This window comes from Oncorhynchus kisutch, linkage group LG6, assembly GCF_002021735.2.
Source record: "Oncorhynchus kisutch isolate 150728-3 linkage group LG6, Okis_V2, whole genome shotgun sequence".
Classification (NCBI taxonomy): domain Eukaryota; kingdom Metazoa; phylum Chordata; class Actinopteri; order Salmoniformes; family Salmonidae; genus Oncorhynchus; species Oncorhynchus kisutch.
In genome coordinates, this window is record NC_034179.2 from 14,680,827 (window position 1) to 14,701,954 (window position 21,128).

Here is a 21,128-nt window from a genome sequence, read left to right on the forward strand (position 1 = left end):
CAGGATCCAGATGAAAGGATCAACTAGTGTGTACAGTAATCCCAAACGCATGAGCAACCTATCTGCAGACAAATAGCTCACCTGCTGCCTGCCCTGCAGAGGGAAATAACTTAGGACTTCTTAGCATACAATGATCACACACACACGCACGCACACACACACGCACACCTGCTATACCACAATACCTATCCAGTGCTATGGCCATTGATGTCCAACATGTATTAATTTAAAACCATTTTTATTTATTTATTTTTTGGCATAAGATCCTTGACAGCTTGTGCAATGCTTTCAAATCTGTGCTGATCAGAGTACATACAGTATGACAAACCAGTGTATTAAACTAACAGTTCACAGCAGTGTGTATGACTGGAGTACATCAGTCTGAAGCAGTCCCTAACCCTCTCTCTCTCCAGTCACCCTCTCCGGTCTCTCGCTCTCTCTCATCCTCAAACCTGCTCCTGGAGAGTCAAAGTACAGTAGGTTTTGTCCCACATGTGCCATCACACCTGATACAGCAAACAACATCCTGTGACAGACTTTTAACACATGAACATAAATTATAATACATGTCAAGTTGCGTAGCTGGTCAGCACACAAGATTTGGTTCTGGGTTCCAATTGAACTAATCAGTAATTAAATCTTCAAAGCCTTGATCAGCTGACTCTATCAGTGCTGAGCTGTGACAAATAAGCTCTCCAGAAGGGGACAGTATGGAGGATCCCCGTGTTAAGGTTATCTTACACATTCTACAGATATTTATTCATTTATTACATGTGCTTTCAACAGTAATGGGTGAGCTGATGAGTGTCTCTTATATACAATAAAAGTCAGGGATTACACCGGACTGCCTGTGCAAAATATGTAAATATGCAGAGGAATGTAGGCGGAGAGAAAGAGGAAACAATGCATGAATCAAACATTTCTACTCACAATCACGACAGTCGCTACCGCTCCGGCCATACCAGAGACTACAGGGCTTTAGGCATAACCTGGTGTTCATATGCATCAGACCAAATCCCCCCCTGTGTGTAATGTTCAATGGCCTAGTTTCCAGAGTTTGACCTTCTCTGAGACAAACATCTCTTTGTTTTGTGGTACTGACAGGTTTGAACATCAGGAATCAAGTTACACTCCGCTGAGATCCTTTTTGGATTGCTCTATGTGACTGTAGGCTTCCTCAGAGAAATCATCAAAAAAAATAACATCTTAGCGAATGGATGCAAAATGCATCGAGTTCCAATACACATTTATCAAACATTTACATTTTTACCAATATTTACATATTTTTAAAATAGTATTTTATTTAAAAATACTACATTTGTTTGTTTTATCTAATTCATACTATCGCCATACTATCATCATTCTATCATCAAATTATCCACTTACTATCACCATACTATCGCCATACTATCCCCATACTATCATCATTCTATCATCAAATTATCCACTTACTATCACCATACTATCACCATACTATCACCATACGATCAACATACTATCATAAGTAATACCTGAGAAATGTAGGAGCAAATGACTTATTATATCTCTATTACTGATATATAGGGCCTTGGTGATACATGCTGGACTTAACTTGATCTTAAATTATAGGAATTATTGCAAACATAACTTTATGTACAAGCTTTACATTACATTTACAGGACAATCAAAGGTTTTCCTAATACTGTAAAGGAGCAATCTGTAAATTCTCTGCCCCCATGTGGGAGCAAAATTAAACAAAAACTAGATTAAAACTGTTGTATTTATGTCAATAGCAAATTCCTACTCTTCTTTTATACTGAATATATATTTGGAGAGGGTATATTTGCATAGACCCCTTAAATATTCAAGGGAACACTTTTGTTTTAAAAAAAATCAAATTTACAGATTGCGCTTGTAAGACTGGAAAAACACTCATGTGAAAATATCAGTGTTCCAAAAAGCAAACATTATGCTTAGAAGACGATGAATGTGTCAAAATATAGGTAATAACACATATCAAAATATACCAAACAAAAGGAAATACAGTACATGGTATAGATTTACAGTATATTAGTAAAACATGTCAAAAACTATAACACAGAATTCTAATCCATTGCAGAGTGCCTTGGACATTTGGACAACTTTGGTGTAATGCCATACTGTAATCTGAGGTGTTTTTAGTGTCTTTGGGATGTTGACGCTGTAAGTGAACCTGAGAACGTTTTGTCCTGTTGTATAAAGCTGGTGTGGCTGCATATGATCAGGTCTGGGTCAGGGTGCCATTATCCTTACGGTCTTCTGATTTCCCTTCTAGCTTAGGTCTGTTAGGTCCAGGTCTTGGTACCCACAATGAACAGATGGAAGAACAAAGTGTACTGTACAAGTTCAATGTTTCCCCAGGCCTCTGTATCCACTGAACCAGACCAGGGTTTTAAGGCTGGTAGATGGGCCACATCACATTCAGGTGAATGGTTGTTGAATAGCCATAAATAGACTGGCTTTTCTTCTAACCTGATGGTGTTCAGGTGAATTGGTTGATGGGGTATTTCCTATGGTATCTCTTCTAACTGACCTGAAGACAGACCTGAAGACAGACCTGAAGACAGACCTGAAGACAGACCTGAAGACAGACCTGAAGACAGACCTGAAGACAGACCTGAAGACAGACCTGAAGACAGTGGGGCACAGACAGATCTGTATGGTGGTGGAAGGATTAATTCTTCATGTCCTCGTTCTCCATGTCCTCTATGGATTTTCTCTTGAAAAATCCAGCCTGGTGGAGCAGAGAAGACAACAGTGAACACAACATAATCCAGAATTCACATACAAACTCAAGTCTCAAGTTTGAGTTCAAGTTTAATAGATTTAAAAGTGCATTTCACACATGGTCACACCATGTTGAGCCTCTCTATAACACAAGCCTTGACCCTACTCTCTAAGGGTGTCTCAGGGAGAGTTGAGATATGCAAAAAACACATTTCCAATTCACACATGCATATAATACACACTTGTACATGTGTGAGATAGGACAAATATAAGCACCCACCAAATGATTATTATTATTAATAATAATACTTATTGTTGTATTTGAGAAGATCCAATGTATAATCGATTATAAGTTCCCTGCAGACACAAGCAGACAGAAGGTTGTGAACACACACATACCTTCCATAGAGCGAAGATGACCAGTGCCAGAATCAGCAGTCCTATGAGGATACTGACTATAATGATCCACAGTGGTATACCTCCCAAAGCCTCTTTAGAGACCTGGATCTTCACCTGGATGGAAACAACAGTGTTAAAACAAGCAAAGGACAAAAAGCCAACAGATAAAGGCTGTGTTTACACAGGCAGACCAATTTGGATATTTTGCCCAATTATTAGCAAAAAATCTCTTCTGATTGGTCTAAAGACCAATAATTGGGCAGAAGATCAAAATTGTGTTGCCTGTGTAAGTGCAGCGGATCACATGAAAATGAATAGGTAATTGCACTCACATCTCTGGCGTAATTGGTGGCACTCAACACGAAGAGATCAGTGTTCAGGTTCTCCAGAGTGGCATTAACAATCATGTGAAGGCTGGAGAACTCTGCCTGTGGAGCGAAGAGCAATTCAATTCATCACTCAATATACCAATACATTTGTCAGTTAATAAATGTATCAATCAATCAATCAAAAACAATGAATGAACAAGTGACACTTCACTGTACTCACTTTGATAAAGGTGGGCTTCCACACCCTGAAGGTAACATTGACCTGGCTGTTGTTGACGTGAGGGATGGAGCAGATAAATGACTTACACGGGTGGTCCTTACAGCCCTGCAAAGGAGAGTACACACACTGTGAGACTCTCACACACTCACGTACACACACACACTCATACTCACACTCACACACAGTAGTGCTGACTCACCACCAGGAAGACACTGAGGGTCTCTTTTTTAGGATTGATGGTGTGCGTGTTGTTGTTGTTGATCTTTAAAGGGTTAATCAGGTCCCTGATGTGACATCTCACATCCTGTGGGAGAGACAAAAGGTCCATCAATCAATTATCAACTTGATCCACACCACCACAGTTCTACAGAGTGTTTGACTTCACCGTGTGATTGTCTGATGACTGGTACTGAACCATGTCCAGGGGATACTGGTAGACTGTCTATCTCTATGGTACAGTACACAGTAGAGAAGCCTTACCTGTGAGGAGGTGACATGTGTCAGGTATAGCAGGATGTTCTCTCTAGGTGATAGGTACGGGTACATCACCCTCAGCTTTAGAGGAGGAGTCTCCATATTCACATCCTTTTTAACCTAGAGACCAGAGCGAGAGACAGGAAGTCACAGTTCTTTCAGTCAAAATGTGACCACATGTTGGTTTTTTTGAGCTTGGCAACTTAATTGCAGCCTACTCAGTCACTTTTTATAGCTACTGTTACAGTCCTTCTGGGCTGTATACAGAGTTCCCTGAATTCCTATTGGACCTCATAGTCATTTTTGGTGACTTCAATATTCACATGGAGAAGTCCACAGCCCTCACTGCTGCTGAATCAGCCTACTTTTCCAACCTGATTGAGGAGAGTAAAAATAATCAAACATTTATTTTTGATACAGTCGCAAAGCTAAATAAAAATAAGCATTCCCCAAGTGAGGATGGCCTTCAGTTCAGCAGTGATGAATTCATTAACTTCTTCAATCGTTCATGATAATTAGAAAGCAAATTCTTTGAGTATGCATATTTCACCAAAACTCAGTTTTCCCGAGTCTGCACAGAACTGCAAAAACTGCGGATCAAAGTTTTTGTATCCTGTATCTCTCGTCACATTCATGAAAATAGTCATGGCCTCTAAACCTTCCAGCTGGCTACTGGACCCTATTCCAGCTAAACTACTGAAAGAGCTACTTCCTGTACTTGGCTCCCTATCCTCTGAATGTGTACCAAACTCAGTAAACGCGGCAGTAGTAAAGCCTCTCCTGAAAAAGCCTCTCCTTGACCTGGATGTTTTACTATCGGCCTGTTATTGAGTCTCCCATTCCTCTATTATTATTGGTGTTTAAAGTTGTTGCTCAGCAACTCACTGCCTTCCTGAAGACAAATAATGTATACAAAACACTCCAGTCTGGTTTTAGACTCCATTGTAGTACTGAGTTGTTGCTCAGCAACTCACTGCCTTCCTGAAGACAAATAATGTATACAAAACGCTCCAGTCTGGTTTTAGACTCCATCGTAGTACTGAGTTGTTGCTCAGCAACTCACTGCCTTCCTGAAGACAAATAATGTATACAAAACGCTCCAGTCTGGTTTTAGACTCCATCGTAGTACTGAGTTGTTGCTCAGCAACTCACTGCCTTCCTGAAGACAAATAATGTATACAAAATGCTCCAGTCTGGTTTTAGACTCCATCGTAGTACTGAGTTGTTGCTCAGCAACTCACTGCCTTCCTGAAGACAAATAATGTATACAAAACGCTCCAGTCTGGTTTTAGACTCCATCGTAGTACTGAGACCGCACTTGTGAAGGTGGCAAATGACCTTTTAATGGTGTTAGACTGAGGCTCTGGATTGGTCCTTGTACCCCTAGAACTTAGTGCCACTTTGACACCATCAATCACCACATTCTTTTGGAAAGATTGGAAACCCAAATTGTTCTATACCAGCGGTTCTTAAACGTTTTTAGCCTGGGACCCAGATGAGAAATTCTGTGTTTTCCTGGGACCCAAGCTTAGAAAAACTACACATAAATATCGGTACATTTCATTGCCCTTGTTCTTAAAACGAATGCAATATAGACAAAAACAAATAACAATTCAATTAAATATCCATATAAATATCTATTAATGTTTATTTTCCCCCATTAAAAACACTCTGACATATCTGTCTAGGTTGGAACTGTTGCTGTTAAAATACAATAAATCATTTAATTCTTACCTGGAATAAACAGATTGATCACATGACACAGATGTATAACAGAACACACAGGCTTGTTGATCGTGCAACCCCAAGTAACAGTACAAATGATTACTGTAGAAATGATCAGGCCTGCTGTGCATCTTACTGTAGAAATGATCAGGCCTGCTGTGCATCTTACTGTAGAAATTATTGTTGAAAGAAAGTCTAGGTTGGAACTGTCTGTTAAAATACAATAAATATTTTTTATTCTGAACTGGAATAAACTGATTGATCACATCACACAGATGTAGACCAGAAAACCCCCACACAGTCCTAATGAGAGCATGTCTATTCTGGGCTCTGTTGACAGTGTAACACTGAGGTCAAGCTCAGCCTTGAAACTGTTTCTGTACTTGTTTTATAAGTGTCAGAGTTGAGAACCCTGACTCACATAGATATGTGGTGCCAAACTGGACCAGAACATCTACAGCTTTCTCAGTCAGGCAGGAGACTGCTTCCTGCTGTAGATGAACAACCTAGAACTGTGTAAGTGTGTTTGCTTCAAAAAGCATCTTGCTTCAATCAGTTTATTCCAGGTAAGAATGACAATTATAGTTGTATTTTAACAGCAACAGTTCCAACCTAGACACATTTTCAACAATAATTTCTACAGTAAGATGTACAGTAGGCCTGATAATTGTTCATATTTCTTCATCTGTACTGTCACTAGGTTTGCGCTATCAGTAGCTAGCTTGCTTTGGCAAATGTTAGCTATTAGCTGTGTACAAGGTCAGGGGATTGTTTGAAAGAGAAACTCACATCTACTACTATGACAGTTAGTTAGTACTCCCTTATTTAACAGAAACAGAAAGCGCACTGAACAGAGAGCGCAGATGCACTTGGTCAAACCAATTCCAGTAATTGATGAAATAATTATAAATTTACACTGACATGTCGCGACCCACCATTAACAGGTCCCACTTTGGGTCGCGACCCATACTTTAAGAAAGGCTGGTCTACACAGGCAAGGTCTTGCCTGTTTTAGATCTAATCTGTCGGTAAGATATTAGTTCATCTTTGTGGATGTTTCGTCTTCTGACAAATCAATGGTAAGTTTCGGTGTTCCTCAAGGTTCCGTTTTAGGACCACTATTGTTTTCACTATATATTCTACCTCTTGGTGACTTTACCTGCTATGCAGACGACACACAGCTGTACATTTCGATAAAACATGGTGAAGCCTCAAAATTGCCTACCCTGGAAGCCTGTGTTTCAGACATAAGGAAGTGTGATGGCGGCAAATGTTTTCAAATCAAATTGTATTAATCACATGCGCCGAATACAACAAGTGTAGACCTTACAGTGAAATGCTTACTTACAAGCCCCTAACCAACAATTCAGTTTAAAAAATATGAATAAGAATAAGAAATAAAAGGAACAAGTAATTAAAGAGCAGCAGTAAAATAACAATAGAGAGACTATTTACCGGGGGTACCGGTACAGAGTCAATGTGCGGGGGAACCTGTTAGTCGAGGTAATTGAGGTAATATGCCAGCTCCCCTCTTTCTACTGTGATTCTCTGCCTCTGACCCTATAGAGTACCACAGTATGAAACACAGCACTTATTTTAAGTGTTTCTAAAATCCCCTATGGGAAAAATTTATGGTGGAAAAAATGATTGGAACCATTTCCCTGTTTGACCTCTAGGTTTTATGGGTATTATGATGCCTCCACTGTGGGGCTCTATTACGGGGACTGAGTCACTGGCTTGCTACTGCTCTCCCATGCTTTCCCTAGGAGGGGTGAATCACATCTTGCCAGGCTTTTTTTTGTTGCTATTCTCAACTTGAATGTGTTGAGTCACTGACATTATGGGTGAGATCTTCGTGGGCTATACTCCGCCTTGTCTCTGGGTAGTAAGTTGGTGGTCTGTTGATATCCCTCTAGTGGTGTGGGGGCTTTGATTTGGCAAAGTGGGTCTGGTTATATCCTGCCTGGTTGGCCTTGTCCAGGGGTATTCTCGGGCGGGTCCACAGTGTCCCCCGACCCCCCCGGCTCAGTCTCCAATATCTATGCTGCAAGAAACTATGTTTTGGGGGGCTAGGGTCAGTCTGTCCTATCTGGTGAATTTCTCATGTCTTATCTGGTGTCCTGTGTGATCTTCAGTGTGCTCCCTCTAATTCTCCTAACTCTCTCTCTTCCCTTGGACCAGGCCTCAGGACTACCTGGCCTGACGACTCCTGGTTGTCCTCGTCCCCTGGTCATGCTGCTGATCCAGTTTCTGCTGTTCTGCCTGTGGCTATGGAAACCTGACCTGTTCACCGGACCTGCTACCTTATCCTGGACCTGCTGTTTCAACCCTCTCTCTCTCTACCACACCTGCTGTCAGGTGCGGTAGAGAGCCAACTGACATTTACTCCTGAGGTGCTGACCTGTTGCATTCTCTACAACCACTGTGATTATTATTTGACCCTGCTGGTCATCTATGAACGTTTGAACATCTTGAAGAACGATCTAGCCTTAATGGCCATGTACTCTTACCCTCTCCACCAGCCACCACTCAGAGCCTAGTTCCTCTCTACACAGTACAGCCAGAAGAGGACTGGCCACCCCTCAGAGCCTAGTTCCTCTCTACCCAGTACAGCCAGAAGAGCACTGGTCACCCCTCAGAGCCTGGTCCCTCTCTACCCAGTACAGCCAGAAGAGCACTGGCCACCCCTCAGAGCCTGGTTCCTCTCTACCCAGTACAGCCAGAAGAGGACTGGCCACCCCTCAGAGCCTGGTCCCTCTCTACCCAGTACAGCCAGAAGAGCACTGGTCACCCCTCAGAGCCTGGTCCCTCTCTACCCAGTACAGCCAGAAGAGGACTGGACACCCCTCAGAGCCTGGTCCCTCTCTACCCAGTACAGCCAGAAGAGCACTGGCCACCCCTCAGAGCCTGGTTCCTCTCTAGGTTTCTTCCTAGGTTCCTGCCTTTCTAGGGAGTTTTTCCTAGCCACCATGCTTCTACATCTGCATTGCTTGCTGTTTGGGGTTTTAGGCTGGGTTTCCGTATAAGAACTTTGTGACATCTGCTGATGTATAAAGGGCTTTATAAATACATTTAATTTAATTGTTCTTATCCCCTGGCCTTATCTAAGCAGGTATTACTATGGTCTACAGTATGTAGGTCTTACCGTATAGATGATCTTGACCTCTTCTCCTATCACACTGGTGTGGTTGAAGATGCTGGGGTACTGCTCTCCCTCTTTCACTATGATGTGGTCCTCCTTCATATGCCTGTCACTGAGAGATAGAGGGATGATGGATGGAGAGATGGAAAGATGAGACAGGATATGGAAAAATGAGTAAGGAGATGGAAAGATGGGACAGGAGATGGAAAGATGAGACAAGATATGGAAAGATGAGAGGAGATGGAAAGATGAGACAGGAGATGGAAAGATGAGAGGAGATGGAAAGATGAGACAAGATATGGAAAGATGAGAGGAGATGGAAAGATGAGACAGGAGATGGAAAGATGAGACAGGATATGGAAAAATGAGACAGGATATGGAAAAATGAGAGGATATGGAAAGATGAGAGGAGATGGAAAGACGAGACCGGATATGGAAAGACGAGACAGGATATAGAAAGATGAGAGGAGATGGAAAGATGAGACAGGAGATGGAAAGATGAGAGGAGATGGAAAGATGAGACAGGAGATGGAAAGATGAGACAGGAGATGGAAAGATGAGACAAGATATGGAAAGATGAGAGGAGATGGAAAGATGAGAGGAGATGGAAAGATGAGACAGGAGATGGAAAGATGAGACAGGATATGGAAAGATGTGACAGGATATAGAAAGATGAGAGGAGATGGAAAGATGAGACAGGAGATGGAAAGATGAGATAGGAGATGGAAAGATGAGACAGGAGATGGAAAGATGAGACAGGATATGGAAAGATTAGACAGGATATAGAAAGATGAGAGGAGATGGAAAGATGAGACAGGAGATGGAAAGATGAGATAGGAGATGGAAAGATGAGACAGGAGATGGAAAGATGAGACAGGATATGGAAAGATGAGACAGGAGATGGAAAGATGAGACAGGATATGGAAAGATGAGACAGGATATGGAAAGATGAGAGGAGATGGAAAGATGAGACAGGATATGGAAAGATGAGAGGAGATGGAAAGATAAGATAGGAGATGGAAAGATGAGACAGGAGATGGAAAGATGAGACAGGATATGGAAAGATGGGAGGAGATGGAAAGATGAGACAGGAGATGGAAAGATGAGAGGAGATGGAAAGATGAGACAGGATATGGAAAGATGAGACAGGAGATGGAAAGATGAGACAGGATATGGAAATATGAGACACGATATGGAAAGATGAGACATGAGATGGAAAGATGAGACAGGAGATGGAAAGATGAGAGGAGATGAAAGATGAGACAGGAGATGGAAAGATGAGACAGGATATGGAAAAATGAGACAGGATATGGAAAAATGAGAGGATATGGAAAGATGAGAGGAGATGGAAAGACGAGACCGGATATGGAAAGACGAGACAGGATATAGAAAGATGAGAGGAGATGGAAAGATGAGACAGGAGATGGAAAGATGAGAGGAGATGGAAAGATGAGACAGGAGATGGAAAGATGAGACAGGAGATGGAAAGATGAGACAAGATATGGAAAGATGAGAGGAGATGGAAAGATGAGAGGAGATGGAAAGATGAGACAGGAGATGGAAAGATGAGACAGGATATGGAAAGATGAGACAGGATATAGAAAGATGAGAGGAGATGGAAAGATGAGACAGGAGATGGAAAGATGAGATAGGAGATGGAAAGATGAGACAGGAGATGGAAAGATGAGACAGGATATGGAAAGATTAGACAGGATATAGAAAGATGAGAGGAGATGGAAAGATGAGACAGGAGATGGAAAGATGAGATAGGAGATGGAAAGATGAGACAGGAGATGGAAAGATGAGACAGGATATGGAAAGATGAGACAGGAGATGGAAAGATGAGACAGGATATGGAAAGATGAGACAGGATATGGAAAGATGAGAGGAGATGGAAAGATGAGACAGGATATGGAAAGATGAGAGGAGATGGAAAGATAAGATAGGAGATGGAAAGATGAGACAGGAGATGGAAAGATGAGACAGGATATGGAAAGATGGGAGGAGATGGAAAGATGAGACAGGAGATGGAAAGATGAGAGGAGATGGAAAGATGAGACAGGATATGGAAAGATGAGACAGGATATGGAAAGATGAGACAGGAGATGGAAAGATGAGACAGGATATGGAAATATGAGACACGATATGGAAAGATGAGACATGAGATGGAAAGATGAGACAGGAGATGGAAAGATGAGAGGAGATGAAAGATGAGACAGGAGATGGAAAGATGAGACAGAATATGGAAAGATGAGACAGAATATGGAAAGATGAGAAAGGAGATGGAAAGATGAGACAGAATATGGAAAGATGAGACAGAATATGGAAAGATGAGACAGAATATGGAAAGATGAGACAGAATATGGAAAGATGAGACAGAATATGGAAAGATGAGACAGAATATGGAAAGATGAGACAGAATATGGAAAGATGAGACAGAATATGGAAAGATGAGACAGGAGATGGAAAGATTTGAAAAAAGGTCATACTCTGATACTGTACCTGTATTTTTTATGGAACTAAAAATGTCCTGTATGGGTTGTAGCTGCTGCTGTCTGTACTCACGCAGTGAATCTGAGTCCAGCCTCGTACTTCACAGGGATGGAGATTCTCACAGAGTTGTCATGGAGGGTGGTCTTCAATTCCTCACTGTCACTGTAGAAATGAGAAAAGTCATTGCATTAGAATTTGGACTTTTCAATATTTCTTCTTTGCTCACTCATTTATTTTAAATAGTTGAGATTTAGCATGGAACTCGGGACTCCCCGGAAAACACTAGCCATTGTTACTGTGTGGACTATCCTGGCTAAATAAATCAAATGAATGAACACCATGGCTTACTGTACCTGGTTGCAGTTACATTGATCTGAATCTCTTTCCAGACGTGTGCAGGGTTGACTTCAAACAGGATCTCAAACACCTCCTGGAGGGAGAACAAGCAAAACCGATCAGTGGCCTATTCATCACAAAATGAAACATGAAGTACATAGTGAGTCTTATGGTACGTGGATAGATACGTGTGATTGCAAGAATTGTCTTACCTCTACATTGCTTTTGAGGAATGGATATCCCACAGCACACTCAACTTTGGTATTATTCAGACTGCAGACTTTGTCATTGGCCTGCAGAGTAAACGGTTGAAATCACATATAATGTCAATGTCAAAACTCATACTGATGTACTGATTCCCAACATCCAAGAAATCAATGTAAATCAAAGCTCCACAACAGCTCTACAAACATAGAGAAGGATCTCACCTTGACTTTGACGTAGTTTATGTTTTCAGTAAAGCTGAGCATGACTTTGGTATTGTAGGCATTGTCTTGACTGTTTCTAATGGTAATGAGCACATGGAACTTTTCCTTGTTGGCTTTGATCACAAGACTGAAAGAATAGGAAAGTTATTACTGTAGCAGGGCAGGTTTTACTGTAATTCTACTACTGTTGAAGAGCAGATTTTACTGTAATGTTATTACTGTAGCAGGGCAGATTTTACAGTAATATTATTACTGCTCCAGGGCAGATTTTACTGTAATGTTATTACTGTAGCAGGGCAGATTTTACAGTAATATTATTACTGCTCCAGGGCAGATTTTACTGTAATGTTATTACTATGCCAGGGCAGATGTTACTGTAATGTTATTACCGTAGCAGGGCAGATTTTACTGTAATGTTATTACTGTAGCAGGGCAGATTTTACTGTAATGCTGTGACACTTCATCTGGACCAACACAAGAGGGCGCTAAAGTACAATACAAGGGCAACATACCTATCAATGAACTACCACGCAACTGCCATAAAATCATGACAGTTAGATGGATTGAAAGAATACAATCTTTGTGACAATACCTTTGTATACTTGGCACAGCCTTCAGGGATAGGTCAGCTATGCACTTGTCATCGCTCCCACAGTCCACCAAAGGAATCTGAATGACGTGTGCATGGTTACAAGCAGTATGGAATAGACCATGTACAAGACAGTTCTATCAATGAAGCAGTCGAAAACTGCTTGCATGTACCTACATGTACATATTACTTCAATTACCTAAACACCGGTGCCCCAGCACATTCACTCTGTACCAGTACCTCCTGTATATAGCCTCGCTACTGTTATTTACTGCTGCTCTTTAATTATTGTTATTCTTATCTCTTACTTTCTTTAAGGTATTTTCTTAAAACTGTGTTAACATCCTGTTATACCACTGTGTTAACATCCTGTTCTACCACAGTGTTAACATCCTGTTCTACCACAGTGTTAACATCCTGTTCTACCACAGTGTTAACATCCTGTTCTACCACTGTGTTAACATCCTGTTCTACCACTGTGTTAACATCCTGTTCTACCACAGTGTTAACATCCTGTTCTACCGCAGTGTTAACATCCTGTTCTACCACTGTGTTAACATCCTGTTCTACCACAGTGTTAACATCCTGTTATACCACTGTGTTAACATCCTGTTCTACCACAGTGTTAACATCCTGTTCTACCACAGTGTTAACATCCTGTTCTACCACTGTGTTAACATCCTGTTCTACCACAGTGTTAACATCCTGTTCTACCACAGTGTTAACATCCTGTTCTACCACTGTGTTAACATCCTGTTCTACCACTGTGTTAACATCCTGTTCTACCACTGTGTTAACATCCTGTTCTATCACAGTGTTAACATCCTGTTCTACCACTGTGTTAACATCCTGTTCTACCACAGTGTTAACATCCTGTTCTACCACAGTGTTAACATCCTGTTCTACCACAGTGTTAACATCCTGTTCTACCACTGTGTTAACATCCTGTTCTACCACAGTGTTAACATCCTGTTCTACCACTGTGTTAACATCCTGTTCTACCACAGTGTTAACATCCGGTTCTACCACAGTGTTAACATCCTGTTCTACCACTGTGTTAACATCCTGTTCTACCACAGTGTTAACATCCTGTTCTACCACTGTGTTAACATCCTGTTCTACCACAGTGTTAACATCCTGTTATACCACTGTGTTAACATCCTGTTCTACCACAGTGTTAACATCCTGTTCTACCACTGTGTTAACATCCTGTTCTACCACTGTGTTAACATCCTGTTCTACCACAGTGTTAACATCCTGTTCTACCACAGTGTTAACATCCTGTTCTACCACTGTGTTAACATCCTGTTCTACCACAGTGTTAACATCCTGTTCTACCACAGTGTTCACATCCTGTTCTACCACTGTGTTAACATCCTGTTCTACCACAGTGTTAACATCCTGTTCTACCACAGTGTTAACATCCTGTTCTACCACAGTGTTAACATCCTGTTCTACCACGGTGTTAACATCCTGTTCTACCACAGTGTTAACATCCCGTTCTACCACAGTGTTAACATCCTGTTCTACCACTGTGTTAACATCCTGTTCTACCACAGTGTTAACATCCTGTTCTACCACTGTGTTAACATCCTGTTCTACCACAGTGTTAACATCCTGTTATACCACTGTGTTAACATCCTGTTCTACCACAGTGTTAACATCCTGTTCTACCACTGTGTTAACATCCTGTTCTACCACTGTGTTAACATCCTGTTCTACCACAGTGTTAACATCCTGTTCTACCACAGTGTTAACATCCTGTTCTACCACTGTGTTAACATCCTGTTCTACCACAGTGTTAACATCCTGTTCTACCACAGTGTTCACATCCTGTTCTACCACTGTGTTAACATCCTGTTCTACCACAGTGTTAACATCCTGTTCTACCACAGTGTTAACATCCTGTTCTACCACGGTGTTAACATCCTGTTCTACCACAGTGTTAACATCCCGTTCTACCACAGTGTTAACATCCCGTTCTACCACGGTGTTAACATTCTGTTCTACCACGGTGTTAACATTCTGTTCTACCACAGTGTTAACATCCTGTTCTACCACAGTGTTAACATCCTGTTCTACCACAGTGTTACCATCCTGTTCTACCACAGTGTTAACATCCTGTTCTACCACAGTGTTAACATCCTGTTCTACCACAGTGTTAACATCCTGTTCTACCACAGTGTTAACATCCTGTTCTACCACAGTGTTAACATCCTGTTCTACCACAGTGTTAACATCCTGTTATATCACAGTGTTAACATCCTGTTCTACCACAGTGTTAACATCCGGCTCTACCACAGTGTTAACATCCGGTTCTACCACAGTGTTAACATCCTGTTCTATCACAGTGTTAACATCCTGTTCTACCACAGTGTTAACATCCGGCTCTACCACAGTGTTAACATCCGGTTCTACCACAGTGTTAACATCCTGTTCTACCACAGTGTTAACATCCTGTTCTACCACAGTGTTAACATCTGGTTATACCACAGTGTTAACATCCTGTTCTACCACAGTGTTAACATCCTGTTCTACCACAGTGTTAACATCCTGTTCTACCACTGTGTTAACATCCTGTTCTACCACTGTGTTAACATCATGTTCTACCACAGTGTTAACATCCTGTTCTACCACTGTGTTAACATCCTGTTCTACCACAGTGTTAACATCCTGTTCTACCACAGTGTTAACATCCTGTTCTACCACTGTGTTAACATCCTGTTATACCACTGTGTTAACATCCTGTTCTACCACAGTGTTAACATCCTGTTCTACCACAGTGTTAACATCCTGTTCTACCACAGTGTTAACATCCTGTTCTACCACCGTGTTAACATCCTGTTCTACCACTGTGTTAACATCCTGTTCTACCACAGTGTTAACATCCTGTTCTACCGCTGTGTTAACATCCTGTTCTACCACTGTGTTAACATCCTGTTCTACCACACTGTTAACATCCTGTTCTACCACTGTGTTAACATCCTGTTCTACCACAGTGTTAACATCCTGTTCTACCACAGTGTTAACATCCTGTTCTACCACAGTGTTAACATCCTGTTCTACCACGGTGTTAACATCCTGTTTTACCACAGTGTTAACATCCTGTTCTACCACAGTGTTAACATCCTGTTCTACCACTGTGTTAACATCCTGTTCTACCACGGTGTTAACATCATGTTCTACCACTGTGTTAACATCCTGTTCTACCACGGTGTTAACATTCTGTTCTACCACGGTGTTAACATTCTGTTCTACCACAGTGTTAACATCCGGTTCTACCACAGTGTTAACATCCTGTTCTACCACAGTGTTACCATCCTGTTCTACCACAGTGTTAACATCCGGTTCTACCACAGTGTTAACATCCTGTTCTACCACAGTGTTAACATCCTGTTCTACCACAGTGTTAACATCCTGTTCTACCACAGTGTTAACATCCTGTTCTATCACAGTGTTAACATCCAGCCACATGTTTTGTCTCCCTCTGTCCCTCTGCCAAACAACTCATTAAAACTATGTGTGTGGGAGCTGCACCATTGGAACTGGATAACAGTCTGTCAGTGTTTTAGAGCCTCTGATAGGAACTAGTGATGGATGGAGGACAGCCGTTGGAGAGAATATTCACCCTCTACAGCACTGGAAGGAGCCAGACTGTATGAGTGTGTAAAGTACTGATTACTGACTCTGCTCACACAGCGCCTATTCACTGTTGCAATATATGATAGCTGAGGTCTAAAGTAAGGTAAGAAAAGCAGATGTGTGCATGCACACACTAATTGTTAGCCAAGTAGGGCCTGTAGTGGCTAAAGAGGGAAGCAAGCCAAGGTATACAAAATTCATGGAAAGCCAAAAGTTACTGGTGTGTGTGTGTGCTTGTGTGTTAAATCTGCCACATTGTGGTTCATTTTACCGTTTTGTTGAGTGACGTTGGTAAGTCTCCATCCAGGACGGGGCCTGTGTCCTCAGCCAGACCAAACTCGAGGGAGACCATGATGGGGTCTCTGAAGTCCAGATTAGCCTGAGGAGATCATATCATTATATGAACAGTGTATCTACTGCACACTCTTAGCTGTACTTAGACAAGCTTTTTCTAACAGACAGAGTACTGTATCGTTTTTTAAAAAGCATTTTTATCAAACATTAGTATTTCTCATCTTATGTACCAGTGGAGGCTCCTCAGAGGAGGAAGGGGAGGACCATCTTCCTCAGTGAATTTAATAAAAATAAAAATGGTAAAACATTAAAAAAGTTATCCTTTTAGATTAAACTACACAAAATATAATCATATCACCAAATAACTGATTAAAACACACTGTTTCGCATTGAAGGTCTGCCGTAGCCTCAACAGCACTCTGTAGGGTAGCACCATGGTGTACCTGGATGACAGCTAGTTTCCATCCTCCTCTGGGTACATTGACTTCAATACAAAACCTAGGAGGCTAATGGTTCTCACACCCTTCCATAGACTTACACAGTAATTACGACAACTTCCGGAGGATGTGTTCCAGCCAACTTGCGTCAAACGTTTCGGGTAGCCTTCCACAAGCTTCCCACAATAAGTTGGGTGAATTTTGGCCCATTCCATCTGACAGAGCTGGTGTAACTGAGTCAGGTTTGTAGGCCTCCTTGCTCGCACACGTCTTTTCAGTTCTGCCCAAAACTTTCAGTTCTGCCCACAAGGCTTGAGGTCAGTGCTTTGTGATGGCCACTCCAATGTCCTTAAGCCATTTTGCCACAACTTTGGAAGTATGCTTGGGGTCATTGTCCATTTGGAAGACCCATTTGCGACCAAGCTTTAACTTCCTGACTGATGTCTTGAGATATTGCTTCAGTATATTCACATAATTTTCCTTCCTCAGGATGCCATTTATTTTGTGAAGTGCATCAGTCCCTCCTGCAGCAAATCACCCCCCACAAAATGATGCTGCCACCCCCGTGCATCACGGTTGGGATGGTGTTCTTCGGCTTGCAAGCTTCCAAACATAACGATGGTCATTATGGCTTTGAGAGGACATTTCTCCAAAAAGTACTATATTTGTCCACATGTGCAGTTGCAAACCATAGTCTGGCTTTTTTTATCAAGATTTTGGAGCAGTAGCTTCTTCCTTGCTGAGCGGCCTTTCAGGTTATGTCGATGTAGCACTCATTTTACTGTGGATATAGATACTTTTGTACCCGTTTCCTCCAGCATCTTCAGAAGGTCCTTTGCTGTTGTTCTGGGATTCATTTGCACTTTTCGCACCAAAGTACGTTCATCTCTAGGAGACAGACCGCGTCTTCTTCCTGAGCGGTATGACGGCTGCGTGGTCCCATGGTGTTTATACATGCGTACTATTGTTTGTACAGATGAACGTGGTACCTTCAGGATAAAGGAGGAGCCAGACTTGTGGAGGTCTACAATTTTTTGGGGCTGAATTCTTTTGAATTTCCCATGATGTCAAGCAAAGAGGCACTGAGTTTGAAGGTACGCCTTGAAATACATCCACAGGTAGACCTCCAATTGACTCAAATTATGTCAATTAGCCTATCAGAAGCTTCTAAAGCCATGACATAATTTTCTGGAATTTTCCAAGCTGTTTAAAGGGACAGTCAACTTAGTGTATGTAAACTTCTGACCCACTGGAATTGCGATACAGTGAATTATAAGTGAAATAATCTGTCTGTAAACAATTGTTGTAAAAATGACTTGTGTCATGCACAAAGTAGATGTCCTAACTTGCCAAAAACGATAGTTTGTTACAAGAAATTTGTGGAGTGGTTGAAAAACGAGTTTTAATGACTCCATCCTAAGTGTATGTAAACTTCCGACTTCAACTGTATATACACCCGTACTGTTATCAGTAGACCCTCGGGATTATGAGGGCTGCATGTCAGTTAGTTCTCCTCCCGGGAGGACAATGTGGGTTATGTGTGTCCCTATCAGACAGCAGAAAGCATCTATGTTCCAGTTGGGATGGACAGCATGTGATCTGTCTGGCCACATGGTGTACCAGATCACTAGGGGATATCGCCACTGGAATGCATTGTGAATGCACCCCCCCAACCGTACACCAGCTCTCTCTCTCTCTCTCTCTACTCCTCTATTTTGTTTCTCTTTCCAACTACTCTCCTCTCTTCACCCCCCCTCTCTCTCTCTCTCAGGGGTACTGGGGGTGGTTAACCAGTCCTCTCTCTCTCTCTCTCTCTCTCCCTTTCTCAGAGGTACTGTGGGTGGTTAACCAGTCCTCTCTCTCTCTCTCTCTCTCTCTCTCTCTCTCTCTCTCTCGCTCTCTCTCTCTCTCTCTCTCTCTCTCTCTCTCTCTCTCTCTCTCTCTCTCTCTCTCGCTCTCTCTCTCTCTCTCTCTCTCTCTCTCTCTCTCTCTCTCTCTCTCTCTCTCTCTCTCTTTCTCTCTCCCTATCTCAGAGGTACTGGGGGTGGTTAACAAGTCCCCCCCCTCTCTCTCTCCCTCACTTTCTCAGAAGTACTGGGGGTGGTTAACAAGTCCCCCCCCTCTCTCTCTCTCTCTCTCTCCCTCCCTGTCTCAGAGGTACTGGGGGTGGTTAACAAGTCCCCCCCCTCTCTCTCTCTCCCTCCCTTTCTCAGAAGTACTGGGGGTGGTTAACCAGTCATTGTCGTGCATTCTCTCTGGTTCTGGTTCCCATTACAGTCAAAGTCTTCTGTTTTATTATACCTCTGTTCTTTTCATCTGCATCCTCAATAAAACCTTATATTGTACTTCTATTTGCTACAAAACAATCAATGCAATGTGAATCGATTTCTAGGCCTCTTTTAAGACGAATACTTGTATCTACAGTAATGGGCCTTTTGGGAAAGGGGTTGTTTTATTGGAGATGCTTTTTCTTTGATCAAGGGAAGGAGATCTGTCTCCACTTTCATGTTAAGAGCTTTCCTACCATGAATCAATACCAGAGCAACTTGGCCTCCTACTGTACGTCCATCCAATACATTCACTGGCCAGTCTACTGAGATACTAATAGCCATTTAGCCTGGTCCCAGGCTTTATGCTGTCTTGCCTATCAACTCCTATGGTCATTGTCATGCCAAACATAAGAGTTGTCTATACAGCACAAACCAATCTGGGGCCAGGCTTTCTCTGATGCAATCATAATGAAAAGGAAACCCATATCCCCTCTCCGGTTCAAACTCTGGGGCCAGTAACACATTCAACTGTGTTCTACTAGTATGTAAGAGACAGAGTTTTTCTATGGGGCCGTTCTCTCGCTCTCTCTCTCTCTCTCTCTTTCTCTCTGCCTCTCTCTGCCTCTATGCTTCTCATGTCTCTCTCTCTCTCTGTCTGTCTGTCTCTCGCTCTCTTTCTTCCTTTCTCTCTCCGCCCCCTCTCTATCTCACCCTCCACTCTTCCTCTCTCCATGTTGACCAGGCTGATTGAGGAATGATTTACTTGCCTTCATGGCAAAGGAATGTTCCAGACACAGAGCATCTATGATGTTGGCGGTGACCTGGACCTTCCTCTCACTCTTCTCGTCAGGGTTGACAAACGCTGCCCTCGACTTTGCCCTCAGAGAGTCCAGAGTCAGGTTGTACTTAATGGCTGAAACACAACAAACACCAAATCTGGTAAGTTTCCCATAATTCCCAGGTTTTCCAGAAATCCTGAAGAAAAGACTGTCTGGTTTACAGTTGATATTTTACTCCTTTAGTAGATGCTCTTATCCAGAGTCAGTTACAATCATTGCATTTAATTGAAGTGTTTACACTGTAAACATTCAAACATACTGGAAGTGTGTTTATCAGACTCTCACCTGTGCCCAAGTTAGTGTGGTCCTTCTCAGACTTGACACTGTAGCTAAAGCAGACCCTGGTCTTCACACACACGGTGGCTCTCTCACCCAGCACACAGTCGTCAGAGGGCTGCTGTAGGTTGATCTTGTTTGGGTCAAAGGTCATGTTGGCATAAAGCTCAGCAACATCCTTGGACCTGGATGACAAACAACAGAAATTCAGAAACTGGCATATGAAACTGTTACAATAATCAATGAACTGTGAATGAAACAAAATTATTATTTTTTTATCTACAAAAATAAAAAGAGGAGAAGCCAAAATGGTATAGCTATAGTTCTTTATACAGTAAACCTCAAAATCAAATTAAAAGCACCTTATTCATTTATAATGTAAAGATGTGTGCAAGCCCTCTATAAACCACGTCGACGGCCATGGCGGCTCTACAAAAGGATCCATAGCCAAGTTATACAGTGCATTCGGAAAGTATTCAGACCCCTTGAA

General features: G+C 42.1%; 1 protein-coding gene across 2 annotated transcripts in view; it reads right to left on the bottom strand.

The window, feature by feature from the left end:
• Positions 1–221: 221 nt before the first annotated feature.
• Positions 222–21,128, bottom strand: part of LOC109892367 (integrin alpha-1) — an 86,757-nt gene continuing 65,850 nt past the window's right edge. For both annotated transcript variants that reach the window (XM_020484857.2, XM_031826257.1), the window contains exons 16-30: positions 20,648–20,823; positions 20,291–20,436; positions 16,794–16,901; positions 12,884–12,960; positions 12,292–12,418; positions 12,076–12,156; positions 11,881–11,957; positions 11,600–11,689; positions 9,038–9,146; positions 4,174–4,287; positions 3,893–3,997; positions 3,694–3,798; positions 3,477–3,572; positions 3,145–3,258; positions 222–2,752 (exon numbers count right to left, since the gene is read on the bottom strand). In XM_020484857.2, coding sequence (XP_020340446.2) covers positions 2,693–2,752; positions 3,145–3,258; positions 3,477–3,572; positions 3,694–3,798; positions 3,893–3,997; positions 4,174–4,287; positions 9,038–9,146; positions 11,600–11,689; positions 11,881–11,957; positions 12,076–12,156; positions 12,292–12,418; positions 12,884–12,960; positions 16,794–16,901; positions 20,291–20,436; positions 20,648–20,823 — 1,585 coding nt within the window. In that variant the 3' untranslated portion in view covers positions 222–2,692. The remainder of the gene's footprint in view (positions 2,753–3,144; positions 3,259–3,476; positions 3,573–3,693; positions 3,799–3,892; positions 3,998–4,173; positions 4,288–9,037; positions 9,147–11,599; positions 11,690–11,880; positions 11,958–12,075; positions 12,157–12,291; positions 12,419–12,883; positions 12,961–16,793; positions 16,902–20,290; positions 20,437–20,647; positions 20,824–21,128) is intronic.